General features: G+C 36.9%; 1 protein-coding gene across 1 annotated transcript in view; it reads left to right on the top strand.

Moving 5' to 3' along the window:
- Window positions 1–17,365, top strand: part of ARHGAP42 (Rho GTPase activating protein 42) — a 182,432-nt gene that overhangs the window by 141,336 nt on the left and 23,731 nt on the right. Inside the window, exons 8-15 of the mRNA XM_010578259.1 lie at window positions 1,803–1,932; window positions 6,089–6,189; window positions 8,349–8,458; window positions 12,280–12,358; window positions 13,185–13,224; window positions 14,113–14,175; window positions 15,805–15,879; window positions 16,564–16,648. Coding sequence (XP_010576561.1) covers window positions 1,803–1,932; window positions 6,089–6,189; window positions 8,349–8,458; window positions 12,280–12,358; window positions 13,185–13,224; window positions 14,113–14,175; window positions 15,805–15,879; window positions 16,564–16,648 — 683 coding nt within the window. The remainder of the gene's footprint in view (window positions 1–1,802; window positions 1,933–6,088; window positions 6,190–8,348; window positions 8,459–12,279; window positions 12,359–13,184; window positions 13,225–14,112; window positions 14,176–15,804; window positions 15,880–16,563; window positions 16,649–17,365) is intronic.

Genomic DNA, 17,365 nt, shown 5'->3' with positions numbered 1-17,365 from the left:
ACATAGAAGTTCAAATTCTGGCTCCAAATCTAGACCCACAGCTTCCTTTTGCCAGCTGGGCTGTCTGCTGGCTTGTCACTCAGAGCATCACTGAACCTCAGATTGAAGTGAAATAATTTATGTAGGGAAAGACAAACTGAGGACAGTGTTCACAGAAAATTTTGTTTAGCCTGTCTATTGTAGCTGTCAAAAGTACTCCTCTCTAATGCATTGTGTGTTAAGGTCTTGGAGAATAGTTGTTCTGAACTGCTGTTTCTATTCTTAAAATTGTCCTAGAGGTTAGAGCAGGAGCAGTAACAGCCGTAGGAGTAGCAGAGTAGAGGCAGACCAACAGCTCTTAACGGGTCTCCTTGTCCTAACATGACCTGTTGCACTTTCACTGTTTCAGCTGGCCAGTGCCATACTTGGTATGTCCATTTGGCTTTGTTTTCTATAATTTGATTTGAAGTCCTGGCTGCTTAAAAGTAGTAATTAAAAACTTAATAGACAGAGATAAGCTCTGAAAATGGGTACATTCCTCCCTTGAATGGCATGTTGCTCTTGAAGGTCTCACAATGAACTCTGTTAAGTTTGGTCTGAACTGATACTTCACCCTAAGGATATAATCTGAAAAGTTCAGAGAATTTTACCTCCCTCTCTAATAATAGTGTTTGTCTTCAAGAAGAAGATTTAATATGTCTATTATTATACTACTGTGTAACTCCATGAATGGCCCACAAAAAGGGGAAGGTATTCACCAGTGTATAAAGTCCTGAGAGTATCTTTCTGACTAGTCAGGATTAGAGTCCATAAGATGACTTTGCAGAAACATTACAAAAATCTTTATTCTTTTCTATTACCTATAGGAACAAAGTGTTCAACATCTGGTATATTAGTAGCAACCTATCAAACCTCTTGCACCTCATAGTAATTCTCCTCTACTATACCGTGCTTGGTGTATGGAGGGAAACCCTGGTCTCACTGAATTCAATAGGAGAAAATGTCCATTTACATGCATACAGATGTTAGCAAATAAGCAAATATGAATAACCCACCTTTGTACCTAATTGTTCGCTTGGTGAGATGCCTGGCTACACACATGATATTTAGGACAGACACAGTACTTCCATGCTTTTGGCACAGTTCTGCCACTTGTGACCTGTTTCTTACCTAGTATATTTATGCTATACTTAACTTTGGTGTTTGCATAGTCCTATCAAAAAATGTTCATGACAGTGCCGGTAACCTGACTATTCTGAGTATCAGCAGCTGTGGTATTACTGCAGATACGGATACGCAGAGAACATTTGTCTCTTCCACATGTGGAGAGACCACAGCTGTCTGGAGACATTAGCCTGACATTAACCCAAAGTAGTGTTTTCTGCACTGTACTTGAAGTGGTTCAGTGGGACTTACTACTTCAGGTTTGGGGCTATGCTATCAGCAGCTTCTAGTTTCTCACAGAGAGAAAGCCTGCATCTGTCTGCAAAATACTGTGTAAGCATACCTAAAGATATGAAATGACTTCCTTTCTGAGGTTAGTGACCTGCAGAAAGAGGAATGTTACTATTCTCAACTATGTTTCCTTTACAGTTGTGTGCTTAAGTTGAATTCTTTGTTACTATGTTATTCCTAGGCTTCTAGAGCAATTAAGGCTATTATTCTTTATTGCTTTTTTTTTTTCTTTCTTTGTCTCTGGCAAATGTTTCTGTTGGTCTCCAATACAGTCTCCTGGGCATTACTGGTAGTTAGTTCTTCATTGTTGTTTTACTACATGTGTGAGATAATGTGGGTTTTTGTTTGTTTCCTTTTCCGGGTATTAGACCCGGAATAACTTCGAAAGCACTAGGCAGGAAGTGGAGAGGCTCATGCAAAGAATGAAATCAGCCAACCAGGATTACAGACCACCAAGTCAATGGACAATGGAAGGCTATCTCTATGTGCAGGAGAAACGTGAGTAAAACAGATGTACCTTTTAATTCGATTTGAAAGGCACAACAACAAATGCAAGGATAAGAAGATGGTTTAGTTAGCGGGACAACAAAACAGCTCTGTGTTTGAATGTCTGCAGACTTCTGCTATGGTTGCTTTCCAAATGATTGAGAGGTTCAAAAGAAAAATAAGCGTTTGACTTTTCAAAAAGCACTTAGAGTAGCTATGGTCAGATGGAATCACGATCAAAACACTTACAAGCAACTCAAGTCCTACCCCCTGGTTCCTTGTGTGTAGGTCCTTGCTATTGGCCACCCCAGTGGCTGACTGGTAGCAAACTCTGCTCTGGCTGGCTGCCCTACGCCTTGCTGCAGAAGCTGCAAGCTCCCAGCACTCTGCTTTGGCTCTACCTGCCAAACCCTGCTGTCTCCTGTACTTTCTCTGCCTGAACAGGGCCCATAGTTCACCTAGCAGGAGCAACTTCCACCTTGTTACCAGGGATCTCCACCCACCCAGCCACCTTAAGAGTAAATGAACATGCACATAATGGAAAACAGAAGTGTAAGAAGAGGAAAAATCATCTAAATACAGCCTGTCAGCTTCAAAATACCTGCAAATCTATACATATGTTTTATTCACTTCATGAGACATGAGAATGAAGTGATGAACTAAATGAAGAAATAGATCTACAGTTGTTTTAAGTGTCTGAAACTACTTGGAAGAGCCTAGCAATACATCATGTTACGAATGAAAACGGAACCAGGAAATATGTGAAAAGTCAAATGAGAGAATTCAAAACTATACGTCACCTGAAGTATCAGCTGCCACTGGTTTACATTCTAACCAGTATAGAAAACCAAGCCAAACTAGCTGTGTTAGGCAGGATCACGCAAAACCCTCAGTAAAATAGTTTTCGTTGCATGGGGTACCCAGATTTATAGATTTATTTATCCATTTTTCTATTTGCTGTGGAATCAGCCTGACACTAGAAAAGTATATAGCAGTGTTTTGAGATAGTGTGTACATGCTTGTACAAGTTTGAAGTTTGTGCAAAAACTATTAAATACAACTTTGTACCTGATTTCTCAATATAAAAATAAATAGAAGGCATCTGGATGTAGAATTCCCATGTCAGACTTGACCTGACTTGACCTCAGTTTTGAGATGTTCTTCACTGCTCCCCTTTTAGATGATACCTGAAGAGACTACATGGAGTTACAGATAATTGATTTTCCAAATAACATCATTAAATTAATCTTTATTCCATATGTGAGCTAAAAGAAAGAAAACTCAGTGCTTATCATAGTTAACCTCAACCACTTTTACTGTCAGTAGCACTGAAAGTTTTAAGAAGACCCTCCATGTTTTAATTGAGTAATTAATGATAAAAGAGACCTGTGTTAAGTGGAAATTACAGTGAGCCCTGCTAATGGGGGAGGGAGAAAAGGAGTGAAGCATTGGGCACATGCTGTGCTTCATTAAATAGCGAGAGGCCAACTTGACATCCTCTTACTGAAAAGAAATTTGTTCATTAGTTTATTCTGCAGTAAGAGTAACAAGGTCTGTAATCTCTGTGCCAGTGGCTGTATATTTCCTTGTCATGCAGATTTACTTTCCTACAACCATCATCCCATAGGCTCTTGTCAAATTATGTGCAACTGGGTTAAATGTTTGCTATTCTTGAGAGTAAATCCTGTATATATTTATTACTGATATGCACGGTGGTAAATATGTTTTGGTTTGGGGGGTTTTTTTAAATGGCAGTAGACCATAAATTGTTTTCATTCAGATGGACGGTCATGAGTAACAGACTTAAAGTTGCAATGTAGGTGTCTGGCTACAATTTTTTAATGAGAAACAGGTGACTTCTAAACTCCTCTAAAACTGCTTTGAGAGTGCTCATCTGTATACATGCTAAAAGAGTTAATGAAATGACATTAGAGGAAAAATTGATTTAGAATAATTATAGATTTTGTTTTGCTAAGTGAAAACAAGTTAAAATATAGGAACAGAACAGCTAAGTTCTGAGGGTGGGTGACCAGTTGACTTTTCAATTCATGACGTTGCTTTCCTGCAAAATGCAAGCAATGGGAGAACTTCTTCCGAATTGGCATAACAGACCATGTAAATTTCCACATCTACAGTTCTGGATTGCCAGACATCCGACTGACATGACTGATGCAATCTCTTGTATATATACCACCTTTGTGGAAGGCTACATTTAGAAGGCAAAGCCATTGTATCTATAGCAAAACTACTAGGTTTCTTTTTAACACCTTCCATTTTTATTTAGCTGTTTACATTTTAAAAAACAACCCAAACACAAAACCCTTAAAATACTTCTTTTTTTTAACTCAGAGCTCTTTCATTCTAAAAAGAATTAAAAGGTCCAGGTATACTGTACTTTGAAAAAATCAGTATCATATTTTTCCCATGAGTAACTGCCATTGAAATGAATTGGAAAATCACATGTGGGTTGAAAGTATCATCTAGTCATTTCCTATTCTGAATTTACACAGTAGTTACAATATTGCATTATGTCTATATATATAGATAGATAGATGTATTTGGCACTTACATTTGTGATGGCTCTGCAGAGAGAAGCCATGTTTGAATGCCAGACTCTGAAGCATAATGCTGTCCAAGAGGAAAGAAATGCTTTTCCTTCTTGGTACCTCTTCACACAGCCATTGGTCTCTGCAGCTGAGTACCCAGAAGCGTGTCAATGCTAGTAAAATAAATGGGGCTCTACTCTGCTACTGAGACAAGCTTGCACAGAGTATTCCACCCCCTGTGCTAAATTTCCTATCCTCAAAAATTAAAAAGTTTTTTCCAAGTTACCTATTGACTATGTGTTACCTAGTCATTGTGAATGCTGCCAGCACTGCTTATTAACCAGTGCAGTTATAGCCATAATGTTCTGGCCCAAGGGGGAGCAGTCACACTGCAAAAAAACTGAATTATCCTGTCCTCTGCAGTGCACCACCCATCTTAGCTGTACATCTAGGATGTGGAGAGAATCAGGGAAATGGTGGGAGGATTTACTCCATGCCCTCACAGCAAAGAACACATTATAAATACCTGTTATCTAAGCTAGGTTAGCAGATGAAGTTTAAAATACCATTGAGCTTAAGCTCAAGAGGGTTTTGTGTTTAGATTCACTAAACGTTCACAGCAATGCCTGAGCAAAGCTCTGGGTAATCCAGGAGTGAAAACATCTTCTGCATCAGAGATCCTATACTTTGTAGCGGGATTAAGGAGTAGTGTGGTGTGACCTCTCCGGGATAGGGCATACATCCACTTACTTGGGGATTGCTGTAGATTTCATGTATGGCTATCTAAATCGAAGGCTAGTGAATCCCTAAGGATATTATATTTTGCTATTGTGAGTGTGTGCAATTGTCGGTTTGTGGACACAGTCAGTTGTGTGCCACTGTTACAGCTACCTCTTCCCCAGCAGGACCCATTCCAAGGCATAAAAGGCCAATGTTTCTTGCTGAAGGTGCCAGCCAGCATTTTATCCCCCATCTCTACACCACTACTGTTTTAGAGTGCACTGTTCCTTTCCTTTCATGTAGTGAAATCACCTGTAAGTGTTCAACTATGTAAGGTTAAATCTGTCTCTGAGCCTATGCCATTTTACCCACTCCCTTAAGGTAACAGACAGAAGAATAGCCTTTCTATGATACTACCAACAGCATTTGTTACCTGTGACAAGAACTCTGAAAGTAAAGGGAAATGCACTCTGACTTCATGACTTTGTCCAATTTTCTGGATCTAATACCAGACTTCAAGGTTTCCCTCAGAGAAAGGATGTAATACTGAATCCTTGTGCTTCACTTGGGTTGATAAAATTTTCACCTGTATTTCCTAGGCAGAAAAATCCTCCGGATCTTGCCTGTCTTCTGCCTGTTTACCCTAGTAAAAAGCTGTTACCCATCCAGTTGCCAAAGAAAATCAGTCTGCTGGAACTTTGTTGGGCAACTTTATCAAGCTGCAATACTCGAAAATTATACCTGAACAACTTGTTCAAATTAAAAAAATTAGGAGAGTTTTTGATTTTGTAGGCTACCTGTGGATGCTGTTTTGTTTCATTTCTCTGCTCTATCTAACTCCAACTAAAATAGTGATAAAAAGCCAAAATGATTATTTTTAATACTGTCTCTTTTTAATCTAGGACCGCTTGGATTTACATGGGTAAAACATTACTGCACTTACGATAAAGGAACAAAAACATTTACAATGAGTATAGCTGAAACAAAATCTGGTGGAAAAGTGGTGAGTTGCACATACATGGATGCATATGTGAACTGTATATTCCATCTTTTATATTAAGCATTCAGAAACTGTTAAAAAATGCGGTGAACAAAGCATAAGGCTGTTTTCATACATGAAGCAGTGCATGTCTTACGTAGCATAGATAAATATTTAAATAAAAATATTTCTTTTAAAACATATATAAACCACATATTTAATACCTTCTCTAATGTGGTGGTTCCAAATTCATAGGAAATCAATCACATTTGCACAGAGTCATAGAATGGATGAGGTTTGCAAGGGAACTCTGTAGATCTTCTAGTTTAACCTCAACACAGGGTCAACTAGAGCAGGTTAGCGAGGCCTGTGTCCAGTCAGGTTTTAGATATCACCAAGGGTGGAGACCCCACAACTTCTGGGCAACCCGTTTCAGTGTTTGACCACCATAAAAAAGCTTTTTTTTAAGTTCAGTTGGAATTACCTGTATTTCAGTTTGTGCCCACTGCCTCTTGCCGTTTCACTGGGCACCACTGAGAAGACTCTGACTCATCTTCTTTACTGCTTTGCATCAAGTATCTATAGATACATCACTGATATGATCCCCCTTCTTCAGACTGAACAGTCCCAGCTCTCTCAACCTCTCCTTATATGACAGATACTTCAAGTCCTTAATCACCTTGGTAGCCCTTAGCTGGACTTGCTGTAGTACATCACTGTCTTGTACTGGGGAGCCCAATACTGGACACAGCACTCCAGATGTGTCTCACCACGGCTGAACAGAGAGGGTGAGGATCATGTCCCTTGCCCTGCTGGCAATGCCTTGCTTGATGGCAGCCCAGCAGGCTTGTTGGCCGCCTTTGCTGCAAGAGCACATTGCTGACCCATGGTCAACTTGTTGCCCACCAGGACCTGCAGGTCCTTTTCTGCCAAGCTGCTTTACACCCTGTCAGGCCCATCTTCTTCTGGTGTCTGGGGTTATTTCTATTCGTCCTAAACAGTGCTGGCCTCAGTGTGATTCCTTGGGCGTACCACTAGTGACCAGCTGCAGCTGGACTTCCACTGTAAGCTCAGCAGTTCAGCCAGTTTTCAGTCCACCTCACTGTCTGTCCACCTCTGTTCATCTATGCTGTACTTCACCAGTTTGTCTATGAGGATGTAGTATGAAACATCCTACTGTAGTAGGATGTAGTGTTGAAAGCCTGGCTAAAGTTGAGATAAACAATATTCTTTGTTCTTCCATCATCCACTGAGCCATCCATCACATTGTAGAGGGCTATCAAGTTGATCCTGCATGATTTCCCCTTCATTAAATCCATGCTGCCTACTTCCAGTCACCTTTCTATCCTTAATACGTTTGGAAATGCTTTCCAGGATTATTCAGTTCATCACCTTCCCAGGGACCAAGGTGATGCAGACTGGCCAGTAGTTCCCCACAGGACAAGATGAAATGGCTTCATTTTGCACCAGGGGAGGTTTAGATTGGATATTGGGAAAAATTTCTTCACCAAAAGGGTTGTCAAGCATTGGAACAGGCTGCCCTGGGAAGTGGTGGAGTCACCGTCCCTGGAGGTATTTAAAAGACATGTAGACGTGGCACTTAGCAACACAGTTTAGTGGTGGACTTGGCAGTGTTACGTTTGCTGTTGGACTCAATCCTAAAGGTCTTTCTCAACCTGAATGATTCTATGGTTCTATATCTTCTTCCTTTCTCTTCTTGAAGGCAGGAGCGACATTTGCTTTCTCCCATTCCTTAGAAACTCCCCTGTAATTGCATCAGCCTTTCCAACTTCATAGAGTTTGGCCTCACGATGGTGGCCAGAACTAGGAGTTAGTCAGCTTTATTCTTTAGAAATCTTTTTATCTACATGTGAAACTTGACAATTATATGATAGTCATTCTAACATGTAACATATAATCAAGTTATATATGCAGATGTTTGTAAACTTTTGAATTTAGGGAGTTTTCTGAAATATAATGATTAAATAAGAAATATGTGACAGAAAGCTATTAACTGTAATCTTACTTTATATACAGAGAAATTATTGTATATGTTCCTAAATAATTTTAATCCCTATCTTAAGAGATGTTCTTTGGACTGTTCATACAGTTAAATTTAAGATCTCGAGCCAAGGTATATCAGCATATTGCCTGTGCTAATTTTGTTTTGGTTTTTTTTATAGAATGGCCTTGTCACAAGCTCACCAGAAATATTCAAGCTAAAATCTTGCATCAGGAGAAAGACAGATTCAATTGACAAACGTTTCTGTTTCGATATTGAAGTATTTGAGAGGTTTGAATTTTTTTCATTGTGTTAACAAATTGGAAATAATTAAAAATAGAAGCACTTGCAACCAATGTATTTCTTAATATGCTTGTATCCAGACAAACTAGGCTTTCAAGACTTAGTACTTACTTGTTCACACCTATTTTTTGAGCATATGTATTGTCTTAACTACATTATGTTTGCATACAGATAGAAGATGGATTCTTACAGAACCTGAAGCACAACTGACTACCCTCTTTTAGGAACGGATCATAAATATTTTTTAAATTACTTATTAATAAGCACATTCTGTACCAATCTCTATTTCTTTCAGAAATGTATGATAGCACGTCATTTTTCTTTTTTGAAAATTACTTCTACAATTATTTTTTTTTTACTTATTCATGGATGTTATAATTATATAAGATAGATGAAAACAGCTTTTCTGTATTTCAAGTGTACATACACAGTATTTTGTAAAAGTTTTTTATTTAAGCTTTAGAATAAAAAGAAATATTGAATTAATTTTTCCCTTAAAATATGATAAATAGACTGACTATTGTAGTCGTTCTTTTAAGAAATATTTTATGACTGTTACTGTGATTTTAAATTCCATTCAAAACTGCTGTATTTACATTATAATTTTGAGGATACTTTGGTACTTTCAAATATAATACATTATTTTTGTCAAATACACTTCTGAGTGAGTTCAAGTTTAAGAAATAGAAATTTGATATGAACAAGTGTTGACATTAATTGGTCTCTTGAAAGCTCCTAAGCTTGAATTGACAGGTTGAGTTCGAAATTGGTAGTTGTTTCTAAGTAGAATTGCATTTATTAGACACATCCGTGGCAGTACCGTTGTAACATATTCACAAGTGAGTGTTGTCCCTTTTCTCTCCCTTAGTCTACTAGAATGTCCACAGTTCAATAAAATTGCACAGAACAATTAGTTCCATCCGCAGTTCTTCGAGATCTCATCAAAGAGAGAGTTATAGGCATTTTCTGCATACCATTTATTCCTTTGGGGTATTTTGATTGATTACAAATGTGCATGGCCTATAAGTTAAAGGCATTCTGGAAACTTGGACAGAAGATTGAAAGGGGAGTGAAATACACAGTTACTTGGTCATTGTTGTAACGATCTAACTTTCACAGGGTGATAAAAAGTTCACTTTTCCAATTGATTTGGTATTCAGCAGGGAAGTAGTGAATTTTCATACAAGTTAGCAGAGGAGATAAATAGACAATGAAATACCTAGAAATATTTGGTGGCAGTTCATATACAAGGGTAACATTTATTTCTTCTGAATGTCATGTTGGCAAAACTTGGGTTTCTCCTAAGAAGGAGAAAATGCAGTGGCTGTTACTGATGTCTGTAACGACTAAGAATGTGAGCGAGTTCATATAAATATAAACACAGTACTGGAATACTGAGGATTCAAAAAGACTGTGATAATGATTACATTTGAACTAAATTTAAATTCAAAACTTAATAATGTTTACTTGCAGTATAATGTTGGACATCACCTACAAAATACAGAAAAACTTTAAAAGTAATTGACACTAGTAAAAGATAAGTTTCCTTACTAATGTGAGGGTGTGGGGTATGATTTTTCATCATGAAAGACCTCTTTTTAAAAATGTGCAGCTACACCAGTCTTCAAAATTTTGTTGTGAGATTTTATGGGTGACTTCTGTCTCCAAACACCTTATCCCACAGAGCTAATTCTCTCCTTGCATTATTATATGCAACATTGTATGAAATGTTATATAAAATATTATTTTATTAAAACATCGGAAAACCGGGCAGACTGATGAGCACATCTCATTTCATGAAAGAACCATGTTAACTGAAAGAAACCCTTGTGAACAACTAATGGAGAACACACTGTGAGCCCTTCCAATTGACATAATTAATTTAAAATTTACTTAGGTGTTTTTCACACCTCCATTCAGCTCAGACTTCTTGTGAAAACCATTCTAGAGGTTACACCATCTTATTTGTACTGGAGCTATATAAAAAGGTAACATCAAAAAGTGTGTTTCACCTTGAATGTAATTTTAATGTCTGAGAAATTACCAACTATTTCAGTAACTAGAGATGAAGTTAGTTCAAAAAGTATTGGAGCTGATTTGGGTTTTTGGGGTTTGTTTGGTTTTTTTGGTTTTGGTTTTTGGGTTTTTTTTTTAGGAAACTAATATACAGGGATTATAGTCTTAGATATTTCAGTGTTAAAACATGCTATACAATGACTGCTAACTTGGACAACAGATTAAATCAGAAACTCAGAGCTAAAAGCATGTATCTCTAAACCTGAAGTAAAATGGCACTCAGAAATTTCTGTTCTTTCTGTACATGCTGACCAAGGGACTATAAGTATACATGGAATATTAAGCAGTAGTCACAAGAGAAAGAAGAAAAAAACAATCAGTTTCTGTTTCTAAAATGCTTTTGAGAGAAAAATTCCTAAATAAGAATCTGTGGGTAGGTAGCAAGATGGAATATTAAAATGGAAATAAACTTAGACTTTAAGAAAATAGAAAAACAATTATACATCTTAACCTGGATTAACTGTATCTTTTTACTCTTGTGATAGTAGATAGCAAACAAAATATTCCACCTGGCATCTTTATGTATAAAGGCAGGGCTTACTCCTCCTTGAATGGTTTGGTGTATGTGCGTGAACACACATTTTGATATTTATATTGTCCAGTTGCTTTCTTGAATGCTTTTTAAATGCAAGGTGACAGTGTAGGTCTCTTGGAGACGTGAGCAAGGGTGGTGGTTGTTTGGTTATTTATTTCTATGGTGGAAGATAAATACCTAGTAAAAACTATAGTGTCCTTTATTTGTGAACCTACCATAGAAAAATCAGTTTTAGACAGTCTGCTGAAAGTTTTGAGCAGTTACATGTTACGCTGGTGTGGCAGCAGCACTTTTTAAATGGACTCTGATGGGCATTCTATGTTGGCAAATCAGTGAATTAATTGCATAGCATTTCTTAAAGAACTCATTTGCCCATGATCACAAATAGAGACTAATTCTTTGTATTTACACACCTGTTCATATAATTATTCCAGGAACAAAGATAGAAGTTGGCTCCCTCATCCCTTCACTGGTTCCCATGACTCTTTTTCTGAACAATGTCAAAGCTTCATCAACAGAGAGGATATGCCACTTTTTAAACTTCTTTCATAGCGGTTAAAGCACAGCCAGTAGAAAGAACTAATTTTTTGAGTCCTCTCAAATAAAAAAAAATCCTGCACCATGACAGTACTCAGCTCAATTGGCTTTACAGCTTCAGACTTGAGATACTATCTCAAAGCACTCTTTTTAGGCAACCATTTTAGGGCACATTTCTTTTGACTGACTTTGGATGTCTATTTTGGGATATGACTTTCAGATTAAAAGTACCTACTTCATTTGCTATTAAAGGAATGTAGATAACTAGCTCAGGCATGGACATATTTAGTCAAATTGAGCTGATCTATCTTGCCCTTAAGTTTTCCACCCTAAGCATCTCCCCACTGAAAAATGGGTTGTATGGGATCCCATTTACAGGTGTATAACTCATCTTGCAATATGGAGGTGCCTAACACCTATTGGAGGCTTGGAGCACTTAGGACTTGGCATCTAAAATTACATGTTGCCATACCGAACTTCTAAAAAACAAACCTGTTTTTAAATCTAGCTCAAAGTTATTGTATTATGACAGAAGCTTTCATTAACTTCCCTCTGTCTTTTATGTATTCACTTCGTGTCCATATACAAATGGATTCTGACTTTGGATACTGTTTAAGAAAAAGAAATTAGTAACTTCAGTGTATGTGTATGTTTTTGACAGACCTGGAATCATCACACTGCAAGCTTTTTCAGAATCCAACCGAAAACTTTGGCTTGAAGCTATGGATGGCAAGGAACCAGTAAGGATATTTTTTCATTTTCTTTTCTTTTTACAGTTTTATGGCACACATATTAAAGAAAGAACCTAGTATGCATTTCAGATACTCTGTTACAGTACAGGCAAATACAGTTCTGTTCTTTGTGAGACACTATCACAAGTACACAGTTGAAGATAGGTACAAAGTAGAAAAGCAGAACTATTAGTGAATTTAAGCCTTTATTTATATATTATTATTTTATGTTAAGTTACTTAATGTTTAAGTAATATGATAGTGTATTGTCTAATAGGATTCATGGTTCAGATAACATTTGTGAAGTGGTAGTTTCTGCACTGATAAAGACTAACCATCTTTTGAGCAGTGTCATGGAGTAAACAATTAGCACCATCTTGAAAGGCACTGCAGAGAGCATAAAAATGTGTTGAAAGCTACTAAGAGACAGGCTTGTCTGAGATTTCTTCCCACTATTAACCTCCTCTTAAAATAGTCACTGAATGAAGGTGATGCCAGACCTGTATCCAAGGGGAAAAAAAATGGTTTTATGAGATAGATGGGTGTTTTTACAAGCTTCTTGTTTGACTGAAACAGTACAGAAATTAGATCAGTACTTGTATTGAAATTTAACCCATTTGGAGTCTGCAAATCTGACTTCTAACAAATTTTAGGTGTCTATCCTACCATAGGGCTGTTAACTTGGGTGAGTGCTGTGGGGGTAAACGTCAAGCTGAAAGGCAAGGTTGGCTTTCACCTACCAGCAAGCTAATACACAGCATGTTGCAACTACCAACAAACCTGGCAATAAAGAATTTAAAGCACAAACATTGACCTGTTTTGGTTTTTTTTACAGATCTACACACTGCCAGCCATTATTAGCAAGAAGGAAGAAAGTAAGCTCTTCATTTATGTAGTTATCAAATATTGCTAGATTTCTGTACTGTCCTGGTTTCTAGATGTGTGTATGAGGGAGAAATTAATTATTTTACATTTTCTTTCTGTTGCTATGAAATAACTGTTGGATAACATGATCGGGCTACACAAAAGCACATCCTAAGCTATGTAAACTGTGAGAAAGCCTTCAATTTCTGTATTACTATCAAACACAAATTGGAAGAAAATTTGATTGGCTCCAAAGCTAAAATATATTTAACAAATCTGTAAAAATTTCAGTAGTCTGTACACCTAAATGTAGATACATGACAGTGTGTTGAGATAATATCCCTATATAGAATCACAGAATCATTTAGGTTGGAAAAGACCCTTAAGATCATTGATTCCAACCGTAAACCTAACACTGCCAAGTCCACCACTAAACCATGTCCCTAAGTGCCACATCTACACATCTTTTAAATCCCTCCAGGGATGGTGACTCCACCACTTCTCTGGGCAGCCTGTTCCAATGCTTCATAACCCCTTCAGTGAAGAATTTTTTCCTAATATCCAAGCTAAACCTCCCCTGGTGCAATTTGAGGCCATCTCCTCTTGTCCTATCTCTTGTTACTTGGGAGAAGAGACCAACCCCCACCTCACTACAACCTCCTTTCAAGTAGTTGTAGAGAGTGATAAGGTCTCCCCTCAGCCTCCTTTTCTCCAGACTAAACAACCCCAGTTCCCTCAGCCGCTCCTCATAAGACTTGCTCTCCAGAGTAAATAGCAATCATAATCTCGTGGATAAATGTGTATCAGTTCTTTTTGACTAACGTGAATGTAGCTAAACATGGAGATTTTGTGTATTGATAAGTTAGGAAACAATTACCTTTTTTGTCTTCTTTTTATAGTGTTCTTAAATGAAGCAGGCTTCAACTTTGTCAGGAAATGTATTCATGCTGTAGAAACAAGAGGTGTGTATTAAATCACAAATTATGTATTAGATTATTATGAGTATTTTTTCTTGACTATTACTTTGATTAATTCTACATGTTTTACAGCTGTGCTTTGGAGTGTGTCCATCATTTGGTTTGTACTTTTCACATTTTATCTGTCTGCTTTACACTTAAAACTGTTACCACAAGTTCCAACAACAGTTCTTAACGTATCATTTAAGTTGTTTTTTTAAACATTTTCTGTAATTTCATGTTGTTTAGACAGCTTAATACACAATTGCACACATTTTTAGTCTTTAATTTGTGGGCACCTAATTGTGCTTTATCGTCGTAAAACTATGGGGAGTCTCAGCTCCCAGCTTTGGTTTCTGGCGTGAAACCTGAAGACCAAAAAGTGGCATGAATACTCTCTGCTGGAACATCTTTTTTGCAGAGCATAACTCCTGTAATTTTATTCACTCATTTTGCACATGGTTTATCAATTTTTTAAATGTTTAGAAACTCATTTTTGGTAGTGGAAATGTACAAAAAGAAAATAATAATCACTCTACTGATGAGGTAATATCTTGCAACTCACAGCAAATTTTTAATTATCCACTTATAAATGAAGGAGTATGGCTGTATCACCTTCCATAGAAAGAGGTAACCTTTTCTTGTCCATGCACTGAACTGTCAGCATGCAACTCTTCTAATCCAAAAGCTGTGTGGTCTCTGTGCAACATTGAGCTCAACATGAATTCAGTTTCTTAGGTAACAATGTTATGTAGCTTTTGAATCACTGCTGACTCAGAGCTTACATTTTTTTCGGGGTGGGGTGGGGGGGAGTTTCAAAACAAAACACCTAGGTTACCTTAAGTGAGATCAGACTTTGGAATGTTGTTTTCAAAGGAAAAGTGGACAATTTTTAAATGGTAAGACCTGAAGTGGGGAGAAGGGAAGAATTTTAAGTCTTGCTGATTTTAAAAGGCAGTTAAAAACAATAAAATTATCATCACTGGCATAATGAAATAATGTGTTGTGAATGTCTCACTTTAAACATTATTTGTAATTAGTATCTGTGCTATTAAAAAAACCCCAACAATTGAATCTTATGGGTAAATTGGGACTTGACTGTCTCTATTTTGCATGGGGATCCATGCATAACATATAAATTCTCAACTGCAGTGTTTCAACAGTAAACAGTATATGATTTTATTTTGGGTACAATAATTTCTCCTATAAATGTCAATCAAATCTTAATTGGAAGGGATGATGTTCGAAGCAAATACAGATGCATAGTAATTCTACTGAAGTCTAGGTAAGATAAACTTGTTAACATGTAATGTGTTTTATGACTGCTTTGGGGTCTTATTTTTCACCTTTCTCAGCCATCTCCTTGTTGTTTGCTAATATGGGTCATTTCTATGCAAAAGGGTTCTGTTAATGTAAAATTATGATTAGTGTATAGTATGGTATGGATTCAGTGGAATGCAGTTGTTAATATCCCAGAAGAGAATTCAGTAGGGTAAAGCAGTACTCACGAATGTAATTGTACAATTTTCCATAAACACATTTAGGTGTTTTGAAAACATACACAAAGGATGCATCAGCATATATTGAAATAACCATATTTTCATTATTTTCATTGTGCTTGTTTTCTGAATGTAGGTATTACAATCTTGGGGCTGTACAGAATAGGTGGTGTAAACTCCAAGGTGCAAAAGCTGATGAATACCATATTTTGTAAGTATCTGAAGTGAACCTTTGTCAGTGTGCAGTGTGTGCGCTGTGGTCCCTTTTGCCTTAACTGCTGTGCTCAGAAGATTTTGTCATAATATTTACAATTTTGTATGTGCACTTACTGCCGCTAAATTGAGTTTGCAGTCTTAAAATGAGTGATCTAACTAGTTTCTTCTGTGTATTAGTATTCAATTTCTGCATGTAATCATTGATATGAGCAAATTACTGATAAAATGCATGTCTTCTTTCAGCTTTAAAGTTCTATTTATTGGTATCTGTTTGGCATATTTCAGAAGTGGTCCAAAGCTTAGTTCTGTAACACAGCATAACTCAGTTTAAGAGACAGTTGTTCTAGTCTTTCACTATTCTTGCTAATTTGGCTCTCTGATGCCTGTGTTTGAATGTCTAAGCCAAATACATTAGTAATTCTCTGTTGACTTGGGCTTACTTTCCACTTTAATACAGTGCATATAGTTAATGTTTACAGGTACTAAATATGAGTGCTAAATTCATTTTTTCTTAATACTTTGGCGGAGATTAAAAGATTCAGATTGATCAGATTGGTAGTTAATCTGGCTAATAAGTAATCACAAGCTAAATGACTAATCTATTAGCTTCTCTTTTGCTGCTTTTCTAGTTAGTGTGTTAGTCAAACTGTAACACAATCATAATTCAAATTTCTACCAGCCCCTAAATCTCCTCCTGATATGGACATTGATATGGAACTTTGGGACAATAAAACAATAACAAGCGGACTAAAAAACTACCTCAGGTAAGTATGATGCTACACAAATCTCAGTGTTCATTTTCTGGCCCATTAATCTTTTGCTTATTAATATCATGTTACATTTCTTGTATCCATTAGCATGGTAAAAATTGAGTATATTATTATCTTGCCTAATATCCCTGTGATTATGTGTAATAATAAATCTAAAATTTGTCACACACTTTCTGCCTTATTAAGATAGTCATGCCTTATATAGCCCTAATTTTGGCAGAATTTAATTAATTGCATCTTCTTGCTTAAAATTTTTTACCTTAACCACATAACATGTTGTGCTCAGTCTTTCTTTTCTGAATCCCTTAACCTGTGTACCATGAGGTTTCATGGCATCATTGTTGGAGCAGAATAAAAATCTCAGCAAAACCATAGGTTTTTATCCTATGCTGTTGGAGTCTTCACAAACACAATATCCCTCCCACACTATCATTTTCTCTTAAAAGTTTTGTTAATAAGAGACAAAATTTTCAAGAACTATGGTACTTCCGAGGTAACTCTTTTTTGGGTCTCAATATATAACATTCAAAAGAAACATAATAAAAAGCATCAAATCCAGATGGTGGGTGTTCTATGACTTCTAAAAATCTAGATTTCCTAAACCGGTCACCTCACAAAGGGCAGCATCAGAAATCCCTATTCACTCTGGAAAATAGGCCTAGGATTTATAGTGGAATGCTCATGTACACTTTATTGAAAAGACTGGCTTTG

Source organism: Haliaeetus leucocephalus, unplaced genomic scaffold, assembly GCF_000737465.1.
Source record: "Haliaeetus leucocephalus isolate CR32 unplaced genomic scaffold, Haliaeetus_leucocephalus-4.0 Scaffold616, whole genome shotgun sequence".
NCBI lineage: Eukaryota > Metazoa > Chordata > Aves > Accipitriformes > Accipitridae > Haliaeetus > Haliaeetus leucocephalus.
Note: the sequence above shows the minus strand (reverse complement) of the source record. Positions and strands in the feature narration are given on the sequence as shown.